The sequence below is a fragment of the Seriola dumerili genome, unplaced genomic scaffold (assembly GCF_002260705.1).
Source record: "Seriola dumerili isolate Sdu_G_001 unplaced genomic scaffold, Sdu_1.0 BDQW01000149.1, whole genome shotgun sequence".
In the NCBI taxonomy this organism is placed as follows: Eukaryota; Metazoa; Chordata; class Actinopteri; order Carangiformes; family Carangidae; genus Seriola; species Seriola dumerili.
The window spans coordinates 13,981,080-14,008,772 of NW_019174404.1; the positions used below are offsets into that span (position 1 = coordinate 13,981,080).

Consider the following 27,693-nt stretch of genomic DNA (forward strand, 5'->3'; position numbering starts at 1 on the left):
CAATCAGAGGTGCCTCTTTCTTGTACAGCCTCTGAGGGGATTTACTGTGTGTGTATGAATTACGACTGGACTTACATAACTTAATTCCCCGGCCACAGAATCCCCCTCTCTATTTGTGGCTTTCTTCTGATGAATGAAAAGAAAATCAGAGGAAAATGCAGTTACAAGTGATATTTCTTTTAGGTTTTATTGGTATTATTATAACAGTAACAAAGAAATACCTGTTTGAGAATACATTTACAACAATATTCCATTATTCATGCAGTCCCTTTTTGCTCATTTGTTCTTCTGTTTCCAGCTTGAAGAATATCCATTTCTCCCATTTTTTCTTCCCAATTTTTTGTTTAATTTTGGGTCATAGAACTGGAAAAAACATTTATACTACACACTTTAAAACACACTTCTTTTATAATGAGTGCTTTGTGCTTCAGCTGAGGCTGTGCTCAATGAGCCAGTCTGAAGGAATGCATTCAACAAGCTGACCTTTGGTTGTTAAGGGCAACCACAGTTTGAAGAATCCATGTGCTTCACAACCACTTTACTAACATTTATACATAAATAAATTGAATGTTAGACTGGTTAAATCAGCTAAAAAAGACACCACAGGAATGATTTCTCTCTGCTTTTTGATTTTCTCATAAAAACTATTCAAGTGTTCCTCTTTTCCCTCATATTGTGTTGTCTGTTGTTAGCTCAAAGTTGTTGCTTCTAAACTTTTTAAACCTCCTTAGAAACTGTGGTGTCACAACTGAACTTCCAGTTTGAATCAAAACTTCCACAGCTCAGTGTGTAGGAAAGAAAGTTGACATATCTCTCTCTTTCAGATCTGTGCCGCAACACCAATCCTGACTCTGAGCTTTCAGACATTTCCTTCCCCCCCATGGGATTAAAAAAAAAAAAAAAATCTGCTTTCTCTTTGTCATTATGGAGTGTTGAGTGTAGATTGAGGGGAAAATTAATTTAAATGATGTAAGAAAAAGGCTGCAACGTAACAAAAAGTGGAGGGGTCTGAATACTTTCTGACTGTAAATGAATCATGTCACTGCTGAGCTGACATGTGCCAGATATCAGTTCACATCACAGCCTTGTCCATCAGAGGTGCCTCTTTCTTGTACAGCCTCTGAGGGGATTTACTGTGTGTGTATGAATTACGACTGGACTTACATAACTTAATTCCCCGGCCACAGAATCCCCCTCTCTATTTGTGGCTTTCTTCTGATGAATGAAAAGAAAATCAGAGGAAAATGCAGTTACAAGTGATATTTCTTTTAGGTTTTTATTGGTTATTATTATAACAGTAACAAAGAAATACCTGTTTGAGAATACATTTACAACAATATTTCCATTATTCATGCAGTCCCTTTTTGCTCATTTGTTCTTCTGTTTCCAGCTTGAAGAATATCCATTTCTCCCATTTTTTCTTCCCAATTTTTTGTTTAATTTGGGTCATAGAACTGGACAAAAACATTTATACTACACACTTTAAAACACACTTCTTTTATAAGTGAGTGCTTTGTGGCTTCAGCTGAGGCTGTGCTCAATGAGCCAGTCTGAAGGAATGCATTCAACAAGCTTGACCTTTGGTTGTTAAGGGCAACCACAGTTTGAAGAATCCATGTGCTTCAAACCACTTTACTAACATTTATACATAAATAAATTGAATGTTAGAGCTGGTTAAATCAGCTAAAAAAGACACCACAGGAATGATTTCTCTCTGCTTTTTGATTTTCTCATAAAAACTATTCAAGTGTTCCTCTTTCCCTCATATTGTGTTGTCTGTTGTTAGCTCAACTGTTGTTAGCTTCTAAACTTTTTAAACCTCCTTAGAAACTGTGGTGTCACAACTGAACTTCCAGTTTGAATCAAAACTGTCACAGCTCAGTGTGTAGAAAGAAAGTTGACATTCATGTTTGAGGTAAGTGAATCAAAGTGTCATTTTTTTTTGTTCTAACTGAACTCAGTCCTGCTCTGACTGAGAGTTCATGAGCTGCTAATCACGCGTTAGCCACTGAGCCTGTTAGCCAGAGCTGGCTGTAGCTACACTGCCTAATCACCACTTGCTAAGCCCTGTATTGCAGTAGCTCACCGCTTAATGGTGCAATGCTGGTTTACTGGACCACTGCAGCTCTCCACCTGACCACGTGCTCACTTCTCCTCAGTGTTTACCCTGTTAACTCGGCCGCCATTTTACGGAAGTGAGCAGAGGTAATCAGACACCTGTGGTGCTGGGCTCTGCAGGTTCCCTCCCAGGAAGGGAGGGACCTGAAGGGAGGCGTCCTCAGACTGGGTAGACCAGTGAGACACTTTTTTTTCCCTTTTCAACCTGAAGTTTTTTTTTTCCTCACACAACAGCACACAGGGCTTTCCTGTAAAGTGAGACAGACATGCTAAAGGAGACAGACTCGTACTAAAGAGAACCGTTCAGTCATGGAGTCCACATAGAACAGGATAGCGCACAACTACATGGATAATACCGCTCAGCTTGTCGGAAAGTTTGGAAATGCTTTTGTGAACGGCAAGTGAACTCTGTTCTCCGGTTCTCCCAGGGAGATTACAGCAGGACATGCTTCCAGCCACTGAGCAGCTTGACTTGACTTGCAGCGTCATGGGAATCATGCTCACACAGAGGAGACTGAACTGTACTGCTGTCAACATGTCAGTAGTAGTGTTTGTGTGATATAGCGAAAGGCTGCTATATGCAACCTGTTTGTGTGTCACTAAACAAGATTACAGGATAGTGTTGTTATAACTGGCACCCTCCTAAAGAAGGTAAGAGGAGCTGGGGAAAATTGTCCATACAAAGCCCCTTTGTTCCCAGCCAACGGTAGAGGTGGAACAGGAGCTGCTTGGATAACTGGACATGGGGAGACGGACCTTTTATGACACTTTCAACTGACACTTTGCTAGAGCTGCTACCTGTTGTGGTTTGCCTCTCTTTGCTCTCAGGTGGTGTGACACTTTGAGCAAAAATGGACAGTGGAAGTAATAACTCAGAGGAACAGGGGAAGCCGCCTGCTAGTTCCTTACTGAATGCCTTCAGCAGCTTCTTCACCCGGGATAGATCTGCCTCTACAGACTTGGAGTCGGCCGTGCTGATGTCTTTCAAGGAGCTGCCACATCGCAAGAATCCTCTTCCTGAAGGTGGTCAAGCCACTAACAGTAAGTACAAGCTAAAAGGGCGGGTGGATGAAGGAGCAGCTGGAGCACAAGTTGACACAGACCTGGTCCAGGTCACCAAGGTGGAAACACACAGTGACACAGAAAATGAAGATGAGGAGGCTTCCCACAGCAGCACCAGCACATCAGAGAAGCTTGCCAAGACCAGAGAGCCCGTCTTACCTAAGGAAGACAATAACACAGTGGACCACGGCGGAGAAGATGCCGCTGAGGCAGAAGCAGAGTACAAATTGCCTATGTTCAGAACACACAAATTTAGCGAGCAATCCCGCATAGAAGCTATTCTAAATTCAGACAGGTTTCTGAACAGGACTAGCTCTAGGACAGTTCTGTCTTCAGTTTCCAAACCGGGAGATGGCCGCGCTCCCAAGGACAGCACCACCACAGTGTCTGTAGGTGCAGAAACATTGACTGCAGAAGAGGATAGGAGCAAAAAATTGGGAACAAATGAAAGCGATGGGTATGCCAGCATAGATTGTTCTCAACCTGTTCCCTCTATCATCTCTGGGAATCCTGCTTCAGAGACTGAAGGTCATAATGCTGCCACGGCCTCTCCATCCAAGCAGACAGAAGCTGTAGATAGTACACAAAAGGAAGAGGCACCTGTTCCCTCCACTCCTAAGACTCCTGAAGTGTCAGTCCAATCATCCTCTGGTCCAGAGGAGCAATCAGACACTGCCGGTTTTACAAAGACACCCATGTCACCATCATCTGCACCGGAAAAGCACCTGGGTGGCATTCAGCCAGGCGGCAGCCCTACTTCACAGCGCACAACTGCTCCAAAGACACCTGAAATGAATACCTCTACCTCATCCCCGTCCAGGGCCGCGGCGCTCTCTTCGTCCCCTTCCTTCCAGATGCCGGCTCTCTTCAGTGGGTTGAGGGTGCTGAAGAAAGGAGCAGTGGGTGAAGACAGGGAGACGGTATCGGAGATCAAGCAGAGGGAGAAGGATGCTGACCTGGCCCTGCTCAGTTTGAAGAAGACAGTGAACAAAGCTAAGCTCTTGCCTGAGCAGAGGACTCCCTCTCCAGCCAAAAAACACGCAGAGCCGAAACCCGCTGCAGATACTAAAAGTACTGTAATGGGACAGCTCAGTCATCTGCTCAACAAAGACAGCCACAGTGAGACCAAACAGTCAGGTCATGGGCAGGATGCTGATCTCAAACACGGCAAAAAAGAGTCTGAGAATAGAGATGAGGTTGCTGGAGAAGAGAAAACTCCAGACCCAGTAACTCCTACAGCCACACCTGAAAAAAAGAAAACCTCAGATCTGGCCTATGAAACCTTCAGGAGCATCTTTGGCCCCAAAAGCATCAAAAAGGAGAAAGCTGAAGAGGTGGATATGGAGGCACTGAAAAAGAAAATCAAGAATGACAAGGAAAATCTGAGGTCGATTTTTGAGAAAACCTCCAAATCTCCTCTGAAGGAAATCAGTAGTCCCACAGAGGCTAATGTATGTACTGACACTCCTAAATCATTTTAAATCACATATGTTTGGAAATTCAAGTGCCCTGTATTTACTACTGAGAGGAGGAAAACATTGTATTTTGAGATAAAGTGGCACTCTAAATCAGAATATTAGTCATTGCATTACCCACATATATGCCAATATTGTTGCATCCATTTCCTTCCTACAGACAGAAGTCACGTCCCCTACAGACAGTGAGGACCGGACTCCAGGGCGGCTGCAGGCCGTGTGGCCCCCACCCAAACCTAAAGATGAAGGGGAGAAGGTGGGGCTCAAGTACACCGAGGCAGGTAAGAACCTCAGGCTTGTTACTTCAGACACTGTTGTCTATATTTATATCTAAGACCAGGAATGCTGACAGAGGATCATGCCATTTGAGCTTACACTGACACACTCCTCACTGATTGGCTTTGTGGAAAAGGGTAGTCTCAGATAGTATCTTAGTATCTTTTGAATGGATCTCACATATGGGGTATTTGTCCTTGATTGAGTCTTGAGCACTTGCACATTACGCTGAACTTCTGAGACAAATCTTGCAGAGCTGGCTAAGTATTGGCAGCAGGGTGTTAGACATCCTTTAAACCCATTTAAGGACACAGCCAGGCTGTGTCTGTACTGTTTGTTGGCACCACACTAACTTTGGCCGGTCTTGTTCTCTAAAGGCGCAAGGACACACAAAAAGGTCAAAAGCACAAATGGCTGCCTATGGACCGATTCAGATACAGAGCAAAAAAGCTTTCCCTTCATGCTCTAGGTGCAGTGAGACTGTGCTGCTACAGCGGTGCGACAGCTGTTTGGATGTTCTCTGTGGCGCGGCTTCATCCCGTCAGAATAGATTATGACCAGCAACTGTGGATTATTCTGGTGATTTGCGCTCGAGGATCGGGCTTTGCTCTTGTCTAAAAGAATAGTGTGTGGAATTCGAGAAGCAGAGCAAAAGTCCAGACTGTGTGCCACATAGATAAACCAACACACGTGTGCATCCATGTTGTATACATGTCTTTAAAACATTTTTTTTATTTTTATAACACATTTATGACCCTTTATCATGGTGCTTATTAATAAATAATGATGTCTATTAAGAATAGTTTGTTTTAGTTGATTTTCAAGGCGGCCTTATACTGATCATTGACTTGGATTAATCATTACCACAGTGCAGTGTTACTCATTACTACAAGTTGTGGGGTGGAAAGCTTGTCAGTGGTCGTGCGAACAAGACCATCTCCTTCGTGTGTTTTCTGGTTCTTTTAGTCTCAATTTTAAATAATAGTAAATGAATTAAATAAAGACTTGTGCATTTAGAAATAAACCTCAACAGTCTAACCCTCAAATACACTGAAAGCAGCTGAACAACATGTTTCTGGAGGTGACGACATTGTGATGTATATTATAGGTACAGTTTATGGGTGTAGTGTATTTGGTAGGTCATAACCATTAAAGTATCAATAGAATGACTGCTATCCTGCTTTCTATTGTAGTCTGTGTAACTGTGACATCGTAGACGTGAAGTAAATAATGTGTTGTCACTTCGTTCATCTAGTAATAACAGATAGGCCTTTGTGTAGTTGTGTCTTAACCAAACCTTAATGTTTTGTCTAGGCTTTTCCTTCAGACAGCAGTCTAATTAAAACTGGTTGGTTGAGTGGTAAATATGGCGACCCGCCCTTCTTTAGAATTCACCAGGACAACAGTACATGTTGTAATGTTTCTTGTCGTACAGATGAGCTTTATGGTGATTTAACATGCCAATATTCCAGCCAGTAGCTCAAAACAATATAACTCACCCCAATTTCTTTCAATTTATAAATCAAAAGCACCGGCAATTAGCTGTTATTGTTGAATTAACTACACACTCCAGTGTATATTTAATCAATCAAACCTGCCATCAGAATGAGTTTGTGCTCCCATGCCACTGTCACCTCTTCTCCCTGCTCGCAGAGCACCAGGCCGCCCTCTTGCAGCTGAAGAGAGAGTGCAAAGAAGAGCTGGAGAGGATGCATGTAAGTTATCATATGACCAAAGCAAACACTGACAAAATACTGTGCACTAGAGGAAAATGAGACCAGGGATCTGTGTGAGGGCAGACTCAGAGGAGTGAGAAGATTCTGGCATACAATATGAAACAGAAACAAATGAACATATGTGATTTGTGAAGCAATAATTCCTGTGTATGAGGCATAGATGAAAAGTAGTTTACGTTCATGAGGCCCTTGTGCATATCTAGTCTGTCATAGCTGTTAACTGTCCTCGACACAAGATGGCGCTAAGTGAGCATGAAATGTGCAGCAGCTGATCTGGTGCAAACTCTGCTGAGCAATTCCTCACAGCACCCCAAGCTCTCAGATGTCACGGGTTTTGATGTTGCCAGGTATTCTTGATGTGACGTAAATTGGCATTCAAACTGTTAATCAAGTTCATTTTAAAAGCTGAAAATTAATTTTTCTTCTAATTGTACTTTTACGAGCTGAGAGAAATAGTATAGAAAAATTCCATCTGACTTTACCAAATGCAGCTGTAGTGATACATATAATAATGTATGTTTTAAAAAATAAGAATAATCAAATTATACCAGTGTATGAGCAAGTAAACCAGCGAAATCATATTTCCTTTTATAATGGCGCAATGTCCTGATCTGACTCTTAATGTGACCTTTAGCACTTTTATACCAAAAGTGAAACTCAAGTTAATCAAAACAGAGTCAAAAACTGTACCGTGTCAATTAAATAAATTCTGAAAGAGCTTTCTACTTTCCAGAATTTCATATTTTATGTATTATCTATGATTTTATGACTTCCAAATGTTCCACACTCGGCTCTGTGATGGACATCTCTTTCCTCTCCAATATAATGGCTCGTTCCAGATTCTTTTTAAAGGTGTCAGTGTTTAATTCATCAAAAGCAGAGGTTTGGAACGGCATCTCACAGGTGTTTTTCGACTGCAAACTTACTGTATAACCTTGGAAGAGCAATTGGAACATAGTTCTGGCTGTGTTACATAATTTGTACCGCTGATAAATTGCTTTATGGACCGTTTCCTTGAAAAGTCTGACCTCAGAATTGGTTTCTCAGCCTGTCTACTTAAAGCCTTTAATTTGACGTCGAACTTTAAAGGACTAATGCTGAGTCAGCCCACAAGAAAGGGTGGGAACGTGCCTAATGCTATTTCTAAACTGACATGAGTTAATAAGGAACATGTGTACGATTTATTGCAAAACGATTTCCTTTCTGTCTCAAATCAATACTGTGCTTCAGTTGGATTGTTTCTCATTGTTTGAAATGTCAACTGAAAACTGCAGTTAGCAGATTTTCAAAGTAAGAGTCAGATATTAACCTCAGACTGGGGGGAAAAATTAATAGGAGTAAGTGTAAAACAAAGCTGAAATGAAAAATTATTGTTAAATTTTCAACATTCAATAATCACGTTCATGTTTGCGCCTTGGAGGAATAATTATACACTTTAATCCCAAGTTCACTTAAGGAAATGTACTGCCAATCACCTAGTATGGTTTTATTGTGTTATATGAAGGGAAATGACTGAAGTTTGTGAAGCTGTATCTGACATTTTATCTGCTCTTCCTCCTTAAAGTCCGACTTTGAGCTTCAGACCTTCCAACTGCGAGGAGAGCATGCCGTCTCAATATCTCACCTGGAGGGAGTCATCGCTAAGATGCAAAGAGACAAGTCGTACAATATCAGTCAGGAGCGCGGTGAAGTCCGCGATGCCGCTGTGTCCACGGCAGATGACCCCACGAGCAAGACCTACCGCACTGTGGGTATCCAGACGGACAGGGAGACCTTCATCAAGAGCCCTGAGGGTGATGGGGGCGGTCTCGCTCAAAGCCCCAACCAGAACGTGCCGAAAAAACTCAACTTGGACTCTATCGGTCTGAACCTAAAAGGTGAAGCGGCCCCAGGGGCTCCTGGACCAGCCCCGCCACCTCCACCTCCTCCTCCACCTCCTCCACTTCCACCAGGCTTTTCAGGACCACCACCACCTCCTCCTCCTCCCCCTCTTCCAGGCAACGCTGGAGCACCACCACCGCCCCCTCCTCCTCCTCCTCCTCCTCCCTCCCCGCCCTGTCGCAGCAACGCTGGACACCACCACCACCGACCCCTCCACCAACCTTCCTCTTCCCTGAGTGCCCCGCCGCCCCCACCCCCTCCGCCTCCCCCTCCTGGCCTACCTGGAGCTGGTCCACCACCTCCTCCCCCTCCTCCAGGATGTTGTCCTCCACCTCCTCCGCCTATGGGGGGGTTCAGTTTTGGCCAGAGCGTGGAGAAGGCCCCACGGAAGCCTACCGTCGAGCCAGCCTGTCCCATGAAGCCGCTGTACTGGACCAGGATACAGATACAGGACAATAAGTACGTATAGCAGTGTGTAAAAGCGATCTTCATAGTATTGGAGATATAAGTCAGACTGGGCAAGAAACACAAGCAGTAGGAACATCATCATCATCATACAGGCTTTAACCAAAAACCTCCAGCTTAGCCAGTCTTATTAGACAGAAAAGCTTTACAGACCCTCATCCCAGCTCAACTTTGACCTGTCTCACTTGTGCTAACTGTGCAAAGACTGTGTGTGTGTGGGGGATTACTGCAGTATGTCACTAAAGTGGCAAGCTCGGTGCGAGACGGACAATAATCAAAGTAGAAGAACGAACTACATAACTACCGTTATCCCAGAGCTGATGAAGCGTCATTGACCCCGGTCTAATGGGGTCTCACTCTTGACCTGAACACGCTTGGTCAGACAGATATCGGAGATATGGGCACTCCCACATCTAGAGGCTGTATCGAGATACTCTGTAATTGTAAGTGGATTATCCAGCCCATTTACAGTGGCTGTGGTTGTTGCCTCAGAGTGCCAGGCTTCCAGCTTTATGGCCTTGTATTTCCATGGCTGGCTTATGGGGTGGGAGGGCTGGGGCAGCGTGTCACTTGGCGCTGTCGCTGTCTCTCTCTCATCTCTCTCTCTCCTCTCCCTCCTCTCTCTCTCTCATCTCTCTCTCTCTCTCCCTCTCCCTCTCTCTGGTCCTGGCCAGTGCTGGGGGACTGACTGACTACACTACAGCAGTTTCATGTCAGCTATAAATTTAACTGTAAAGGGCCAAGTTAAGGGGCATTAAATGGGTCAGATGTTTAACTATAGCTGGATCAGCTGTGTGATCTCTGTTAATGGCGTGAGGTTCTGAGTTATTGGGGGGGGGGTTGAAATGATGCCAGGTGTCTAAATGTAAGCTGACACACGGAGTACAGTTGGCAGCACGCAGGACAGATTTTGTTGGGAAGCTGCATTTTAAAAGAAAAAGGGGGGGGGGGGGGGGGGGGCTTTAAGGGAGGGATTTTCAATTATAGTCATAAGCTGGTCAATTAGAAAGTTGTCTTGCATGGAAAGATCTCTTGGGGTTTGGCTGTAATTTTCTTTTCCAAGCTAGTTTCCTGCACTGTCAGGTTCAGAGTCGGAGGCTGCTCGCTGGACTTATTTTCCTTGGTCTCTCAGAAAGTAGTGCAAAAAATCTGCAAAGAGGAGGATTTCAGGACGGTACCATTATGTCCTCAACCGAAAATCTCTTGGCTGCCCCAGATAAATACTCTCACCGCTGCTGCAGGAGGCCAACTGCAAGCAGAAAATGTTGGACTTACTTGACCCTCACTGAGTCACTGGCAGCGCAGTTGATTGTTCTGATATTTAAGCCACGACAAGCCTGCCAGCGCTTGTGTTCGTGTGTTGTATATCCAGGTTCTCTTTCTCATTATAGATGGGCCTTGACTTTGGGAGACTGACCTGAGTAATGTCATTAGAATATGAACTGTGTCGACAACTGCAGTGTGTGAAAAGATAGCGGGGGAAAGCGGGGGAACGTGGGGGAAAGGCTAAAAAGTGGTTATTAGGCATGTGTAGTGTATCACAGATGTCATCATGCGGCAGTCTTGCTTTAGAATAAGTTTATTTGTTAGTGAACCGTTTACCATGTCTTGTTGATGTTCTTAGGGAAAGTAGAGACAGATGTGTTGAATTTGAGTGAACAGAGACGTTCCTGAACATCCTCTTGACTTTAGACACCTCTTGTTCTTATTTCTGTCTCTGTTTGTTTTTCCCATGTTACTCAGCAACTTCTGAAACAAAACATCGCCTCCCCTATTCTTGTCCATTTGCTGGAAATGGTCCTTTATTACAGAAACAAGCCTTGTCTTAAACTTTTGTTATTTTTATCACCTAGCTCATAAACAGAGCTTTTTAAAGCTGAGATTTTGCAGCCATTCCTGCCAAGTGTTTGTCGGACAGCGAAATGGAAAATGGCAAACAGTGGGAAGATTGAATAAACATCAAATAATCTTCCACAAATAGAACACACAATTTGTTTAGCTCAAGTAACCTAGATGTTTCTAGCCTGCCGTGTCAGCTGCTGGCCTGTCGTCGTGACTGTGATCAAATCTTTTGCACCCTATAACCTAAGCTTGGTATTGATTTATGCTCAAATCTACTAAAATACAACACAGACTAAGATCTTCACTTCTTTTTCTAGCAACAACACACTGTGGGGCTCTCTGGAGGAACCGAACATCGTCAACACCAATGAGTTTGAGGATCTTTTCTCTAAGGCCACGCTACAGCCGAAGAAGAAACCCCTGTCAGACACCTATGAGAAGAAAGCCAAGACAAAGAAGGTACATTCACTCACGCCTCCTCAGCTTGGCTCCTATCTTCTTTTTGTCTCAGTTTTTCCTTGATGCGTTTGCAGTTGAAGGTTATCTTGTTGGTTCGGTCTCTTGCTGCAGCCACCTGAGGGCGTTGTTAGTGTTTTTTCTTATCTAGCTTTGTTTGGGGAAAAAAAGGCCTTTTTGGCTGCTGTCATGTTCAATAATAAATCAAAGAAAGAAATAACAAAAGGTGAACCGGAAAGAAATGGATTGCGCCTCTCATCAGGTCCTCCTCCAGGCTGTTGCCAGGTATTGCATTCGGGCCAACACAGGCTATCAGTTTATGAGTTTTACTCCCTTGAGTTTTTTTCTTTTTTCCCTTGGCAAACTACCCTTACTGCGCAGGATTGTAATGTAGGTAGGGCTTCAGGATTGTGTTGTTTTTTTCCCTCCTGGGCAGGCTTCAAAGTTTGTTTTCTGCTTTCTGCCAGATTGATCCACCGCTCCCCTCCCCTCCCCTCCAAAGACACACTTGTTGATGTCTGGTCAAATGCTGCAACTCTGCACCTTCTACTGCAAGCCAGCACTGCGTCAGCATCCTGGCTGCCTAGTGGTCCTCACTGTGGCGTCCAAGCAGTTAAAAAATCGGCCACTGCCCTCGTCTGTCCCCTCTAAATCCATACACATCCACTATTCTGATCAATTTGTTAAGGCTCCACTCCGCTCCAGAGGGCCACAGATTGTGTGTGTGTGTGTGATTGTGTGTGTGTGCGTGATTGTGTGTGTGTGCGTGATTGTGTGGGGTTGTGTGTGTTCTTCTGCCCTTGATCTCCATCCTTACATCTCTCTGCTCAGTCTGGTCACTCTAAGGCAGCAAACTGTCCAACATTTGATCCAAGTCAGACAGCCACATCCAGACAGAAATCCTGCCAACTGTCTCCTGTCTGGGCTTACATCAGCCTGCAAGATGTTTGACCCCACTAATGGAAACACTGTTGAAACTAATTTCTATCAATCAAAAAAAAGCCATGTCCAACATAGCATTCGGTGTTTTGTTTTTTTTCTTTAATATGAGAAAAGGACCTGTATGATACACTGGCTGAGGTTTATATCTTTGTTTAGACATTTTGTGTAAACAGTACTTTGATTATACAGGCGTCTTATATTTAATATAAAGGTCTGTGTTTAGAGCCAGGGAGAGCAGTCGGAGTCCAGCTCTACGATTGAAGAGGGAAAGTGAATACGCGAAAGGCATGGTTGTTTTCAACCCGCTCAGAATTCCAACTCACTGAAAAGGTCGTCAAAATAAAAGAAACGTGTTTACGTAATCATTTTTTATCCCTGAAAGTTTATACTCGGAAGATAAAGAGAGAGAAATCATTTGAGGGAGAAATCATCGCAATCACCAGCTGACGGCGGCTTCCAAGAAGTTCAGCTGGTTAAAAGGTGGGAAAGTTTAGAGGCAGCGGAGAAGGAAGGCATGGAGTGAGGAGAAACAGATTTTCTGGGGAGGGTGTGGAAGAATAAGAGAGGGGTTGGAGATTAGTTGAAACTGTGTTGAGGAGGCATGGATCATTGAGGTTGGAAAGAAAGAGAATTAGCAAAAAAAGAAAAAAAAATGTGATGATGAAAATGGAGAGGATGTGTAGGCGTCACTCAGACGGTCAGCAGACAGAGAACCAGGTCCTCATTTATCTGAAGTAAAAATTTGGTGCTAACTGAAAGTTAAAAGTTAAAATCATTTGCAAATTTCAGAATAAAATCCATTCATCATACTTTTGTTTTAGTTAAAGAATAACCTGTTAGAGAGACAGAGGCAGGCACACGCCTTCTGACTCGTATTTTGGAAGGACGACACATCAATGCGCTCGTCATGAACAATACATTTCAGATTATACCAGTTTTTGGTTTCTTTTTGCTTGCCTGTTGCAGCTGCTGCTTTACAGTGAGCTGTTACTTCCAGACACGCTTCTGATAAGCTGTCACACCACATTTTCTTGCATCACTTTGAGGTGCAAAAGATTTTGTTTTCATACATCTTTTTTTTGACTGCACTTGTCATTGCGATGGTTTATACTCCTCATTTTATTTCAGTTGGAGACTTTCCCAGCTGCTCCGCTCTGCTTCTCTTTTTCTTACTATTTCAGCCAATTTCCAATAATTTTGGATTCGTTATTTATACATCTCACAGCTGCAAATAAGAATTATTTTCACGACTGCTTATTTTCTTAATTAATCTATTAATCCTTTTCCATGGAGTCCATGGAGAAGTCTTAAAATGTCTTGGCCCACCAACAGTCCAGCACCCAAAGATGTTAAATTTACCACCATAGACGGCCAAGAAGACCATAAAATATTCACCTTTTTGAAGCTCGACTTGTTTTATCCAATTTTTTCGAATAAATTGCTCACTATTAATATATTAATCTTTTTTTCAAAATAGTTCTGATTATTTTTCTTGCAAATGAAGATGTATAAAACGAATAAAATTAACTTGAAAAATAGTTTTTCCTGGTTCACCCATGCGATCAGTCACTTGCTCTTTAAGTAGTGGCAAGTTACTTGATAAACTTTTAATTGAATAACTTGTTCACAGAGTAGTTTTATTGTCATTTTTAGAAGCTTGATGAATGTGTGCCAAGGCCAGAGGTCTGGGGCCTCAACATGGCTGTTTTACTCTGCAGACTCAGAGGGCTCTGCCCCTCTGCGTGACTACCAATACCTGTCAGCTATCACACACACTACCTGCCTTCTGCCTGTGCCAGCACATACTCCACATCTGAGCAGAACTCACTTCTGATGTTGCCTGTGTGTGTGTGTGTGTGTGTGTGTGTGTGTGTGTGTGTGTGTGTGTGTGTGTGTGTGTGTGTGTGTGTGTGTGTGTGTGTGTGTGTGTGTGTGTGTGTGAGAGAGGGAGAGTGAGGGAGAGTGCATTTGTTTCTGTGTCTTTGTGTGTGTTTCTGAGTGTGCGCGTCTGTGTGCTCGAGTGCACGTGCGTGTCGACAGCACGTCCTCGCGAGTCATTATGCACTTGCTCCGAAAGTGTTGCCAGATCATGCTAACGCCACAGCCCCCGGGTTGGGGGTGGGGTGGGTGGGGTTGGGCTGTGAGAGGAGATGAGCGGGAGGGATTGGAATGTGTGTGTACATTATGCATATGAGCCACTTCCCCGCTTTCCAACAACTCCTCACGCCAAAAAGTTTCAACTCGGGGCATGCAGCCGATGCCTACATGAGTGAGTTAATCTGTATCATGTGTGCCATAGAAAAATCAAAGCTCTTGTTTACTCTGGAGCCCTTCTCTCTCTGCTGATTAGCATATCAAAGCAGAGGAGATGACATGGAAGAGAGCTCCTCCGCCCCAGCAGACCAGAACACAGAGGACCGGACTGGACCAGGGGTATAATTGCTGGCATGTGGCTCCACTCCACTGGCTAGAGGAGGCAATGAAGACGGGGCACCTATAGGAGTGGGGGAAGAATGGGCATGTCGGTGCATTCTTGATGGAGGGATGAGCAAGGAGGGAGACGGGGATGAAGAAATCAAGTCGAGCTAAATGGGCTTTTCAGTTGGTGTGCAAAAATGCGCATCAGTAAACACAAAAACGGCAATTTCCCCTACCCACATAAATCAAACATGTATGAAGTTTACACATAGCAGGTCTCCTTAAACAAACAGCAGCTTTAACCGGTTTATGGGAAGTAATGACTTATGAGCAATCATACTGCGTTTATTAAAGACATATTTGAAGCCGTGGCTATGACGTGGGAGAGTGGGTGTAAGATTAACACCACTGGGTGAGATGGGGTTGTTGAGTGTATCGTAGGTGGTTATTGATGGGAAGTCCAGATCCAGTTGTTATTGTAACATCTGCCTGGGTGATTCCAGACAGATAGTCAGACAGACAGTGACCGCGGAGCAGGCTGGCTGCTCAGCCGAGGCTGTGTAAACTATCCGCTCGGCTCTGAAATCTGCATCACCCTGCCCACACTGCCTAACATCAGCCACCTGCTTCGGCTCAAAACGCTGACACTCCCAGTGTCTGCCTCCATTATTTTGTTTATTTTCTTAGTTCTGCTCGCTTTCTCTTCTCTTTCCTTTTGACCTGTTATTCAAGTGTCCACAGCAGTTTCAGATGAAATCCTCAGAGTGCCTCCAGTTGTCTTCTCATAAACAGGAGGGAGCAGCTGGCTGTGTCAGTGTCAGCGTCAGCATCAGCATCGCACGGCTGCCTCCGCTTACCCAAACTGTTTGCGTGTCTGAAACCAAGCATCCAGCATCAGTTGTCCTTTCTCATTAACTTAACTATTTAGGCTAATTGGCGAGTTCTGCAGCCACAGTGAGCGGGAAGGGTTCCTGGGCTGCTTTTAGTGTGGCCCGTCCAAAGTGGTTAATTAGAGGTGTTGGGAAAGCCTGGTACTCAGCCGTCTCAAGTCCCCAGAGTGGGAGATCCCCAGTGATCCAGGTAATAGACCTGGAAGCAGCATGGCACCCACTAACGCCCTGTAATGCAATACCCACTTCTAAGGCTTCTGCTCTCCAGCTCCCACTGGACAGCCCAGTAGCCGACAACGCCATAATACCTAATGAAGAAGCCTGACACATTAACTTTTAGAGCGGGGCTTTACCTTGCCAAAACTCTCTCTGGCTTTACGGCTAATTCAGTCATAAGTAATTGTGACCATGTGTAGGCACAAATAAAAATCCTGTGAATTTATAGTTTGTTATAAAAACCCTGCTTCTCCTTGCCTTGCTCTTCTAGACTGTCCTTTTATGGTGCCACTTTTGCCTTTGTACTTTCACTGCGACTTGATATTTTTTGATTATATCTCACACATGTTCTTCAGCAAAACTGGAGGAGGTGCTTTTCTGTTTAAGTTTGCTCCCTCATTGATGTAACTTGACTAAATGTGTCCCGGCTCTGTGTGTGTGCACCGCGTTTCCCAGTCGTTTGCGTCACGATGATGGGTTATGACAACGTGTGTTGATTAGTCTGGTCGTTTGGGTCAAACCAGATGATTCCCAGGCTACTTAGACTCACTGGGGCTTTAGGCGGTCTGTCAAGCTCATCATCTATCATCTGCTTCCACAGCTGGGGAAGTGACTAAGTGATTTTTACCCAGCCACTCATTACAGAAATGAACTTTTTATTCATCATTCTTTCCTCCGTTTGCTTCTGTCAGTGTTTGAATAATTGCACTGACGGAAGGTATGAAGAGTAATGACAAACAATATGAAGCAATTTTCCGTGGGTTTGTAAAGTAATTTACAATAATAATATTAGTTGAAATTTGATCGGACTGTATGGTATGGTAAATCAATTTAGCATATAGTAATTAGTCAGTTTAAACCATATTAACTGAAGTGCATACAGCTTTTAAATTTCAAATACACTCATAACAATATGAATTCATTTGTTTTCTTTTCTTTTTTTTTTCTAGATTATCAAGCTGCTGGATGGGAAGCGTTCACAAGCAGTTGGCATCCTCCTATCGAGCCTGCATCTGGAGATGAAGGACATTCACCAAGGTAAAAAATATTTTCTGATCTTTTCCAGAAGCTTGTGCACATTACAGTATGATATCATTTTGATCCCTTTCAAGCAAGGAGCTCTTATTTAGTTTGTACAGTAATAAACTGAATTTACAGTCCCATTTAGCAATAAATTGAGGATGACTCCTGATGAAATGCAGATGGAGTTATTTTTAGGGAAGAGATAGTGTGGAGAGCCCTGCAGCGGACAATAATTTCCCACCAGTTGACAGCTACTAATTTGTAGCCAGAGACACTTTTTTTTTTTTTTTTTTGATTAATTTGTGTTTCAAGTGGAACGTGGATGATTTTTCCAGTTACCACGGTGGGAAAGAAAATGTCCTGATTTCTCAAAATGGTGGTATGAAAGCAGCCTTTCACTTTTTCTGTCAGGCTGCTCAAAGTCCCTCAGGCACTGGTTAAAATCAAATTGCCATCCTCTTCATATGAAGAGCTGCATGGATTGATTGCATGCTTGGTAGTTCTGTGGAAAATGAGTGTGTGTGTGTGTGTGTGTGTGTGTGTGTGTGTGTGTGTGTGTGTGTGTGTGTAAGTGACTGTATGTCTGTGTAAACACATAATGTGTGTATTGGGGACAGCGTAGATGGGCCAGGAATTGGTCCTGTCCTGGGACTGTGGCGGAGAGCGCCTGCCGCCTGCTAGTCTGAGCATGCGGCCAGCAGATCTGTTTATTGTAGCCAGTGACGGTTTCCACAAGCCTAATGGGACTGACACCCCACTAATGATCTAAGCATGTACAAAACCACCTTCTGCAGTTAGCAGACACTGCCCTACCACATAAAACCACCTCAAACACAAGCCAAACAGCACACAGCACCAGGACACCCATTCTGTTTAGACTTTTTTTTCTTCACTTGATTGTCAGTTTGTAGAGGTGGTTTGGTAAAAAGGCCTGATCACACCCAGCGTGAGGCTGCTTCCTTGCGCCTTAATGGGAGGTGAATGTGAAATGGACAACTTGAATTTGACAATGAAGGACAGCACCTTAATAAGCACTTCTAAGGGTTCTAGTCCTTTGCCTCGCCTGCTTGCCTCCCCTTTGTTGCCAAATTAAAAGGACATGGGACATGTAATGTAATTAGAGCTACTAGGGAGGGAGAGAGAGCGGGAAGGAGGGGAGCAGAGAAGGCAGCACTCTGGTTAAGGGAGAGAGGGGGTCAGCTGCACCCGCCGGAGTGACTGGGGGGGACCTCAAGGGCCACCATGGTTCAAGGGCAAAGGGAGGCTCTCCCCCACACACCACCTCACCACACGCACACAAACACACATACACATGTTCACACACCACACACGCCCTTCCACACCAAAGCCGATGAGTGAAAAGTGGAAGGAGAGGGTGTAAGGCGGTTGGCAGGCAGGCTTTGATCTGTCGGTGTGGAGAGATATCCGGCTCCCCTCGGATCAGAGTGCTCCTGTGCACAGTGGAGCAGGCCCCCCTTTGGTGTGTGATTGACGGCTGCATGGCTGAGGGACTGAATAATCCACTCTAATAAGATGTAGGAAATGGACCTCCAGCGTTCTCTGTGATCCAGACATTGGGACCACATTGACAGCTTCTCTGCAACAGGAACAGCTGGGAACCAGAATGCAAAGTATTACCTTGTTAGCCGGGAGCAATGAGATTGAAAAGACTAGTGCGGTGTTGTTGTTCAAATTGTTACATTTGCCTGTACGATACATGATACTTGTAGTGCTGATACCGAAAACTGCACTTTTTTGTGTGTTTGTTTGTTTTTCTACTTGAAACTTTTTCTACATTCTAGTGTTTATACCATGAATTTTTTCTAAATAAAAAAAAAAAAATTGGCTCCAGCCTCCTTGTGATCCTAAAAAAATAAGCAAATGAATGAAAAAAAAATTAACAAAATCATGATCTGGGCTGCACGGTGGTGCAGTAGTTACTCACACCAAGAAGGTTTTGGGCTCAAACCCGGGCCCTGGGGGTTCTCTTCTGGTACTCCTGCTTCCTCCCCCAATCCAATTAGGTTAATTGGCAATCCTAAAATGCCCATAGTTATGAATGGTTGTTTTGTCTCTATATGTCAGCCCTGTGATACACTGGCGACCTATCCAGGGTGTGCATCGCCCTCGTCCAATGTCAGCTGGGATTGGCTCCATATCCAGTCCACCCACAACACTTTAAAGATAAGCTAATAGCTAATGGATGGATGGATTTAACTTAACATGATAAGAGAAACAATAAAGCAAGAAGGAAGCAATAACACCTTCTTCAGCAAAAATTTAATTGTAAGAATTATAAGAAATCTTTTTATTTTTATTTACTACAGTCTTACTTGGTCTGGTATGACCACTAGTTATGGTGGCTAATGTTAGCAAACAATAGCTACTTACTGTGTAGCTGACCTTGTAACACCAGTAAAGTTTTCCCATTTACCATCATCACATAATTGTCACTTGTGGCTATAGTGGTTTGCTATTTAGCAAGTTAGCCAGTTTCATGTCAATGCACATGCTATGAAGCTAATGTATTGTCAGTGTTAGCAAGCTTAAATCTTGATTTTGCTGTGCAGGTGACTGTAGTCAGTAAGTGACTTTGACCATTCTCTACTTGTGCTACTGTTACACTACATTTTACCCTTTACTGTCATGCGGTGGCTGTTATTTAGCAAAAGTTACATTTTTCAGTTGTCAGTTTATTAGGTACGCCTAGCTAAAATGTGTGGTTGTCACTGCATCAGTTCTTCTTGGTTTTGGGATCCTGAAATTAGCTTGGTCTTGGTGACAGTGATGGTTTGTCACATTGAGTGACTGGTTTAAGAACAGTAGGTAGCGTGCAGCCCTGCTCGGCTGACACCAGCCAGGCAACTGTCAGCTGATCCAGGAGCACTGGAGCCACCAACCCCCTCCATCGTCTTCTCCTCCCCTCCTCCCTCACTAAGCTGTAAACCTGTGACACCTCTCAGACACAGAACAGGAGTCACTTTCTCTCTTTGTGGTGTCCTCTGCATTCTGCCTTCCAAGCGCGCTTCGGTTTTTAGTGTTTGAGTAAAGCTAAACAAACATGCAGCCTGTAGGTGAAAGTGTCTAAATCATGGTCTCTGCCAGCATTTATATACCCTTCTCTCTCTCTCTCTCTCTCTCCCTCTCTCTCTCTCTCTCTCTCTCTCTCTCTCTTTCATTCTCTCCTCCTGCGTTCTCTGTTTCTCGCTCTGCTCACCTCTCTCTAAAAATAATTACAGTCGGCTGTGATGGTTCTAAATGTGGTCGGAGCGGTTAAGCAATTTTAAGCTTTCTGTTTTGAGCCACAGTGAGGGGGATTCATCTGCTTTCTTCAGGGGGAAGGAGAGGCATGTTTCGCCCATCTTGGTCTGAAGCCCAGTCTGCCCCACATATCTCTGCCCCCACAGCCTGGCCACACTTCCAGCTTCACCACCTCAAGCTAATATTTCAAATTAGTTGTATAATTCTACATGGTAATTAACTGATGTGTTTTGGTTTTTGGTGCAGGTCTTGCGCAGAAGCAAGTAGCCCCCTGATTTTTTTTTGTCAAATATTTTCTGGTTTGGCCACTACTATTTAATTCTGCTACAATATATAATATGTCTTACATACAGTTTACCACAAATATAATGTTCTATTAGCCAGTGTTTAACAAAATTACAGGGCATGAGTACTGTCATGAGTTTACATCCCCAAGACAGGAAAACAAGTTTGTTCTTCAAGTACTGGCAGCACTTGAAAGGCAGCATGCTTTGGCCAAGATCTTATCCATTTATAAGACTGACTGTTTATAATGAAAATCTTTACTGTTCCAGCGGTTCTTACTGTGGACAACTCTGTGGTGGACTTGGAGACCATTGAGGCTTTATATGAAAATGTAAGTATGAAGGAGAAGTCTGGGTGGCATTATAGTGAGTAAAGTAGTGAGGTGGATGAGGCTTTAAAAGAAAGGAGATAAAAGCTTTGATTGCTACTGAGTGTGTGGTTTTTTATCAGTGCAAATCATTTTTGTTATTTAGCATCTAGATTTCTAATGTGTGTCGTTATTTTACTAAACATATTTACCAGTGTCAGCCTTGATTGTGGACTGTGTGTTGTGACTCTTGACAGAGGGCAACCACTGACGAGATGGACAAGATAATGAGACATTATGAGAAGTCCAAAGAAGATGAAATCAAACTGTTGGACAAACCTGAACAGTAAGATCACTTCCACCATGAGTTCCAACATTTTATGTACCTGTGTTGTATATATTAGAGAAATTAAGGTGAGATGAATTGAGTTTAGTTCTGTCTGTATTGATGTGCATGATATTGCAACTGTTAAATTAGCTAAATTAGTTAGTAATTAATTAGTATCGGTTTCTCAGATTTCACAGAACACATTTGGTCATATTTGTGCAATACAAAATATATATGATCATTAGTAATTAATTATTGAATGAATTATTGGTCAAACAAATTAAACTATATACATACAGTTTATGTTATGTACTGAATATTATGGAAGAGGCCAACTAAAATCAACATCTATATTCTTAAAATAATCTTCCACAACTGTACGTGGGCAAACATATACTTTAATGAACATCAGTAGTTCCTGTCAGGGTTAAGTAGTCCGGGCCGGTTAACGAGGCCTGGACTCAGCGGTGCCGCTCAGCCTGGCCTTCCTATTTCCATGTTTGACCAGAGCTGTCACTAAGGCTGCCTGAGTCATCCCTACTCAGTGTCTACCTCCATCAGCAGGGCCTAATCACACAGGATGTTACCGCTCCGCTCCCCTCCGACACGGCACTGTTTACACAAGTCGTCCTGCATCAGGCCAGAGCTACCTTTGATCAGTCTCTGTGCGCCGCTCGCCACTTTCCCTCCACCCGACCCCGTGGACCTCTCAAACCCAGCCGAGCAGCGCCGCTCATGACTATCAGCTGCCGCTGCCTGCCTGTGAACACCAACACTGACTCAGCCGGCCTGCGTGGGGACGCTCGGCCTGCCAAGGCCCTGAAATAGTTCTTCCTGTTAGACATTTTGTTTAATTCTGTCATAACACATCACACCCCATCCTCCTCCCTCTGCTCATCCTCCCCTTTTGTTTTCCAGGTTTCTCTATGAGCTGTCCCAGATTCCTGATTTTGCGGGCCGGGCCCACTGCATCATCTTCCAGTCAGTGTTTCTCGATACTATCTCTTCCATCCGTCGCAAGGTGGAGATTATCTCCAATGTCAGCAAAGTAAGAACATCACATGAATTAACTGCTTCTGAAAAGTGTCATTAAGTTACGTGAGTTAACTCACTCAATACCTCTGTGTGTGTGTCTGTGTCTGTGTGTGTGTGTGTGTGTGTGTGTGTGTGTGTGTGTGTGTGTGTGTGTGTGTGTGTGTGTGTGTGTGTGTGTGTGTGTGTGTCTGTGTATGTGTCTGTGTCTGTGTGCTGTCTGTGTCTGTGTGTGTGTGTGTGTGTGTGTGTGTGTGTCTGTGTGTGTGTCTGTGTGTGTGTGTGTGTCAGGAGCTGCTAGAGTGCGACAGATTGCGGGATATAATGGGTCTCGTTCTGGCCTTTGGGAATTATATGAATGGAGGGAACAGGACAAGAGGTCAAGCTGATGGCTTTGGACTAGAGATCCTCCCCAAACTAAAAGATGTCAAGAGCAGGGTAACACATCTTATAACTTTACACTTAAAATCTTACCAAATTGGCGTAATTTCCTGTTAATATTAGCTAAGTAAACTCACACAATGACAGTGATATATGGGTGGATAACGTCAGTTATTTCTTCCTCAGGACAATCGTATCAATCTGGTGGATTATGTGGTTTTATACTACCTACGTAACTTTGACGAGGTAAGGTTATGCCAAACAAAAGAACAAAATGGTAGAATCTTCAAACGTCTGCCTCTCAACACATTCACATTTTTTGTTTCAGCATGCCGGTACAGAGAAGAGTGTGTTCCCTTTGCCAGAGCCTCAGGATTTGTTCCAGGCTGCTCAGGTTAAGTTTGAAGACATCACCAAGGACATCAGGAAGCTGAAGAGAGATCTATCGGGTAGGACATAACGTGCTGTATGACGGTATTTCTTTGCTCAGGTCATTTTAATTTCATTGTGAATCAGTCAGTGTAATTGTATACATTGCTGTCTTTCACCAGAGCGGTTTAAATGTAAATGTACATCCTGTGCACTCTTACTACCCTGAGCAGAGCGGGTTGTGGGTGTGTTCAGGACCTTGGTTTGGCCTGAGGCAGTATTTCTTAGTTTCCAGACATTGTATCTTAACATCCATGTCGTCGTAACACCACAACGAAGAAGCATCTTCATTTCTTTACCCAAAAAAGCAAATTCCAGCTCATTGAGAAAAGATCAGAGTGACAACCGGCTGATAAACACACTTTTGGTGTTCTGTTCTGAAGTTCTCTGAAGTGTCGCGGGCGCCGAGCCACTCGGTAACGCAACAATCCAGCCAGTCAGTCTTGGCCAGGGCCATGCGGAGGTTAAAGGCGATGCCCCCCAGTGCCCCTGGTGTCTGTGGTTATTTAAATCAACCAATAATACGGCATATGAAAGCAATTAGATATGCTCCACAGCTCTCCCCTACGTTTTTTAGATCGCTGTTAAAGCCCTCTCCTCTCTGACCCGGGGGAAAAATACAAAGAGTCTACTAAAGTACCCAGACCCACCTCAAGCTGTCACTCATTTATTAGGAAAAATGGAAGAGCTGAAGACAATAAATGCAACATAAGGGCCCTCGTATTTGATCTCTGCTGCAGCACAGTCTGGCACAGTAGTCCTCGGGGGTATTAGCATCACAGGGTGAGCGTTGGATTCTGGATGTTTGGTGAGCTCCACCTATGACTCCCGCCATTTTTATCCTCTCCAGCCGCCAGGAATAAATATTTATGCCTGGCTATTATAAACCAGCCTAAAGAGAGCAACTGGTCTTAATTATAACGCTAACACAGATCACTTCCATCCACATTGTGTCTGACACAGAGAAGCTAACACTGAATCACACTTTGAATTGACTGAGGCAAGCGAGGCCGTCTGCCCCTCACCTGATCCTGAGGTGGCGACTGCAGCTCTTGGCTGTGTCTTGCCCTCCAGCCTCAGGTCAAAGGTCAGGAGACTTGGTGCTGGCAGTCAGAAATTCATCTCTCCTAGCTTCACCCCCCACTCCTCCAGACGGGATTTCTCTATGTGGATTCATTGGTGCCTCTAACATACAAATCGGTGTACTGCATTTAAATTCACACAAAGTCTCACGAGCGCAAACGAAATGACTGTCTGCACTTTCCTGCATGCGTGTGTGCGCGCAGCGTCGAGTCAACAGTGATGCTCAGGAGCGGGTCCCCAGCCGCTTGGCTGCCCTCTCCTTCACTGGCTTGTGCAGAAACTTGATCCTCTTTTGATGGGGCTTCCTGTTTGGGGAGAGGGTGATGACCTCTCTCTGTGCTCTCTGAGAGGGATGAGTGGGAGGCCACGGGGACTTAAACCTACTGTAGGACTCTCAGCTCCCATAAAGACTTATAGTATATTCCACTCTGTGCATGTCTCAGATCATGTATAGTGGTGCAGTTAGTTTTGGAAACCAGCACCCAAACCGAAGATTATGTTTATCTTTGAAATCCTGTACAACTTTGGCTTTATCACGAGGAGTTGCTTATCATACTTGAAGTTGCATTTCCAGATCAGTGCTTTAAGACCAGTGAGGACCTACATAAAGAACCCTTTAACTGCCACATAATTGGGCCTGACAGAGAGGCAGGGACGCTACCGAATGAAATAGGATCAAATAAAAAGAAACAGTCAGAGCTCATTTGCTGCTCAGGGGAGTTTAGTGTTTCACAGAAGACCTGGCCCAGGTTAGGCATTCATCACCGTGGCAAATCAGACAGTGTCCTGATTTTAAATGGCCTTTAATGTCAGGTTCAGGCAGGGCCTTTACCCTGAGGTCTGTTTTACGACGGAGGCTCAGCTTGAAGGGCCATGTGTGAAGTCAGCGGGCTGAAGCACTGTCACTGCCCGTCTGACTAAACAAGGCAAAAATAATGTTAACTTTGGTTGCAAATGATGAAAGGTTGGAAAGTTCGCCTCTTAATTTTGATCACGATCTGTCGATATTCTTCGACTTTGATGCTCTCTGCATTCAAACTAAACAAGGGTAATGCTCCACCTCATATTCTAAATTCTGCCTATTGTCTCTGCCTGTCAGCACTTTATTCTCCAGCAAAGACTGAGGAGAAGTTTTTGAGTTTGATGGAATAGGGTTTGATTTATGAGGAGTGGAAAGTGGAGGGAAGGTCTTACCTTTTCCTGCTGAGGTAGTCTCCTGGCTGGCCTCACAGAGCAGAATTAGTAGACTTCATCCCAACAGAGAGGAGGGCTGCACGTCTGACAGTCTGCTGGGACTGGAGATAATTGGGGGATCAGTTAGAAAATTCACTTTCCAGGTATAAATAGCTATAATATGCCTGGGCGGGAGCACTGTACTGGTTTAACCTCTGATGAAATATAAAATATATTGTAAAAATGTTGTTTACCACGGGGATTCAGAGAGGTTCACTGTATAATTTGACCTACAGGAATTAGTTGCCAGCTGATTGCAGTTCAGCAGACAAAAAAAAAAGGAATCACCTGTGTACACTTTGTTTCTCTGTCTCTTCCTCCCTGTAGTTGCTGTCATTTCTTTGCTCGCTCAGCGTTTATGCTTCATCGTGAACTTGGCCTCATGGCCACATTTACGAGACAGAAACATTCATCAAACAGCCAGTTCTCTCATTTTGTGGTGTTCCCCATCCACTGTTCAAGCATCTTCTCCAATCCTCACACACAGTTGTGTATTGTTTTGGTGTGCTGAGATTTCCTGGTAGCTGCAGGGGGGGGCTCTCGTTCACTGCAGTACATAATGACATGAAAGTCTTCCATTTTGCAAACCACACTGCGTAAATCCTGGTTCTCATGTTTGTTTTTCTTCCCGTTTGCTCCACCACCAACATCGCCCCCTCATATTACGCAAAGGCCGGTCGACTCTCTCCCATTCACATGTGATGTCTTCTGTGTTCCCTCAGAGATATAAGATAGATAGATAGATAGATAGAGCGAACTCCTATCAATCAATCATGTCCAATTAATGTCCATCAAGACACTGCTTTAACAAGTGATTTACAGCCATACACAAATGATCTTTTTTCAATCATTTGAATAATGTCTCTTTAGCGCCCCAGTTCTAAAGGTGCTGAGTCCACTGCCTGTAATCTCATCTGTTTTCCCCTTGTAGTAATAGTGGAAGGCCATTAGTGATCAGAGCTCTGTCTCCCATCATTATCCTGTCTGTCTGTGTTGGGAAACTAGTCCCCTGTGGCTGCATGACTGGACAGAGTGTCTGATGGTGCAAACTGTGCCACCAGCAGCTCAGAGTCACGGCATTGTAGCTAATCTTGCTGTAAAATGAACAATCAGGTTTGTGTTTCTTGCTGATCACAAATACCAAAGCCACTCCATGATATCCTGTTATACTGAAATTACTGGTCAGAATTGTTCCCATGACAAAACGTATGACAAGCTATTTTAACAGTTAACAAATAGGGGTGATAAAGTTTGTATTATTAGATATTTGTAATAAAAATAATAGTAAAAAAAATTTATAACAGCATATGACTTACTGCATAGTTAAAAATGTTTATTATAGGTTTCTGTAATTTGTTACCTGACTAGTTAGAAAGTCAATGTGTGTATATATATTTTAGAATGGTAATTTATTTCTTATATTTTATTACTAATTGTAGTATAAGTCCTCGATGCATTGTTCAGGTCTGATTAGTCAAAATATAAATTCTGATGATGAGTAAGACAAAACCATGATTGACTTCCATTCAGTCTCTGATTGCAGATAGATATATATTTTGTTACAGTTTATTAATTATATGATGACTATTCATACTATATTTGCATTTCAGTTATGATGAGTCAGTTCCATATTTACTTATTATTATTATTTAATTTTTTTTTTGTTTAAATTATTTGATTCAACAACTTCTTTATTGACACAAATTATAATGCAATTACAGTATTTACTGTGGTAACAAAGGTTGTTCAATGCAGCAGATTGAAGTTTCATATATCCGTAACAGAGTTATAGCTGATTCAGTTTCTATCTAAGATTACGGTTCTAAGAAGTCAGAGGGCCTCTTGAGATATACATGGACTGATGATGATTTTGACTTGCATTTTTATGTAAATGTGACTAAGCCTGTGAAAGGAATTCTACGTCAGAATTACACTCTTGTTACTTACACTCAAATTTTAAGGAATACACAAAACAGAAAATAAAAAAAATATTGAAATATTAATACACAATTACTTTAATACAAACATTTAGTAAAAACTTCTACAAAAATTTTCCAAAAGTAGAATACTTAAGAATATTTTTAAATACTTTAAATGGATGGCAATGTAAACATAATAGAGCAACAACTTTCTCTTTACCTGAATCTGATTTCGCTTGGTTTGTCCCATCAAAATTTATGGGGCTGTTTGTGCAAAGGATACTAAACCATTTTAACATTCACTGCTCCATTAACACATTTTGGTTTCATTTGTGGCAAGAAAAAAAATTTAAATTTCTCTAGCCAAGGTCCTTAAGTGTTAAGGCCTTGCGTCCAGCCCGATACAGGAGAATCCTACTTCTGAATGTATTATCACTCCAAGACAATGTCTCAAACCGGAGCTTTTAGTTTTTATTCTTTACAGCTGCTGTGTTTTTGTGGGCTTCCTCCTTGCGGCCTTTGCTGTCTGGACCACATTTGGAAGAGAGCCGCCTCTAAATTGTAGACTCGCTGTTTTAAACACTGTTTTAATGGGTCCTTTTGAGTTGGGGGGATTTCTGGTAAGGAAACATGGT

The 27,693-nt window shown here is 43.4% G+C and overlaps 1 protein-coding gene across 1 annotated transcript in view; it reads left to right on the forward strand.

Annotated features, from left to right (window-relative positions):
- Positions 1 to 2,969: 2,969 nt before the first annotated feature.
- Positions 2,970 to 27,693, forward strand: part of LOC111225984 (formin-like) — a 38,890-nt gene continuing 14,166 nt past the window's right edge. The window contains exons 1-13 of the mRNA XM_022751055.1: positions 2,970 to 3,252; positions 3,700 to 4,631; positions 4,816 to 4,936; positions 6,585 to 6,646; positions 8,232 to 9,011; positions 11,147 to 11,314; positions 16,728 to 16,815; positions 20,616 to 20,677; positions 20,911 to 20,999; positions 21,900 to 22,029; positions 22,305 to 22,451; positions 22,581 to 22,640; positions 22,723 to 22,843. Of these exons, the coding sequence (XP_022606776.1) occupies positions 2,970 to 3,252; positions 3,700 to 4,631; positions 4,816 to 4,936; positions 6,585 to 6,646; positions 8,232 to 9,011; positions 11,147 to 11,314; positions 16,728 to 16,815; positions 20,616 to 20,677; positions 20,911 to 20,999; positions 21,900 to 22,029; positions 22,305 to 22,451; positions 22,581 to 22,640; positions 22,723 to 22,843 (3,043 nt within the window). The remainder of the gene's footprint in view (positions 3,253 to 3,699; positions 4,632 to 4,815; positions 4,937 to 6,584; positions 6,647 to 8,231; positions 9,012 to 11,146; positions 11,315 to 16,727; positions 16,816 to 20,615; positions 20,678 to 20,910; positions 21,000 to 21,899; positions 22,030 to 22,304; positions 22,452 to 22,580; positions 22,641 to 22,722; positions 22,844 to 27,693) is intronic.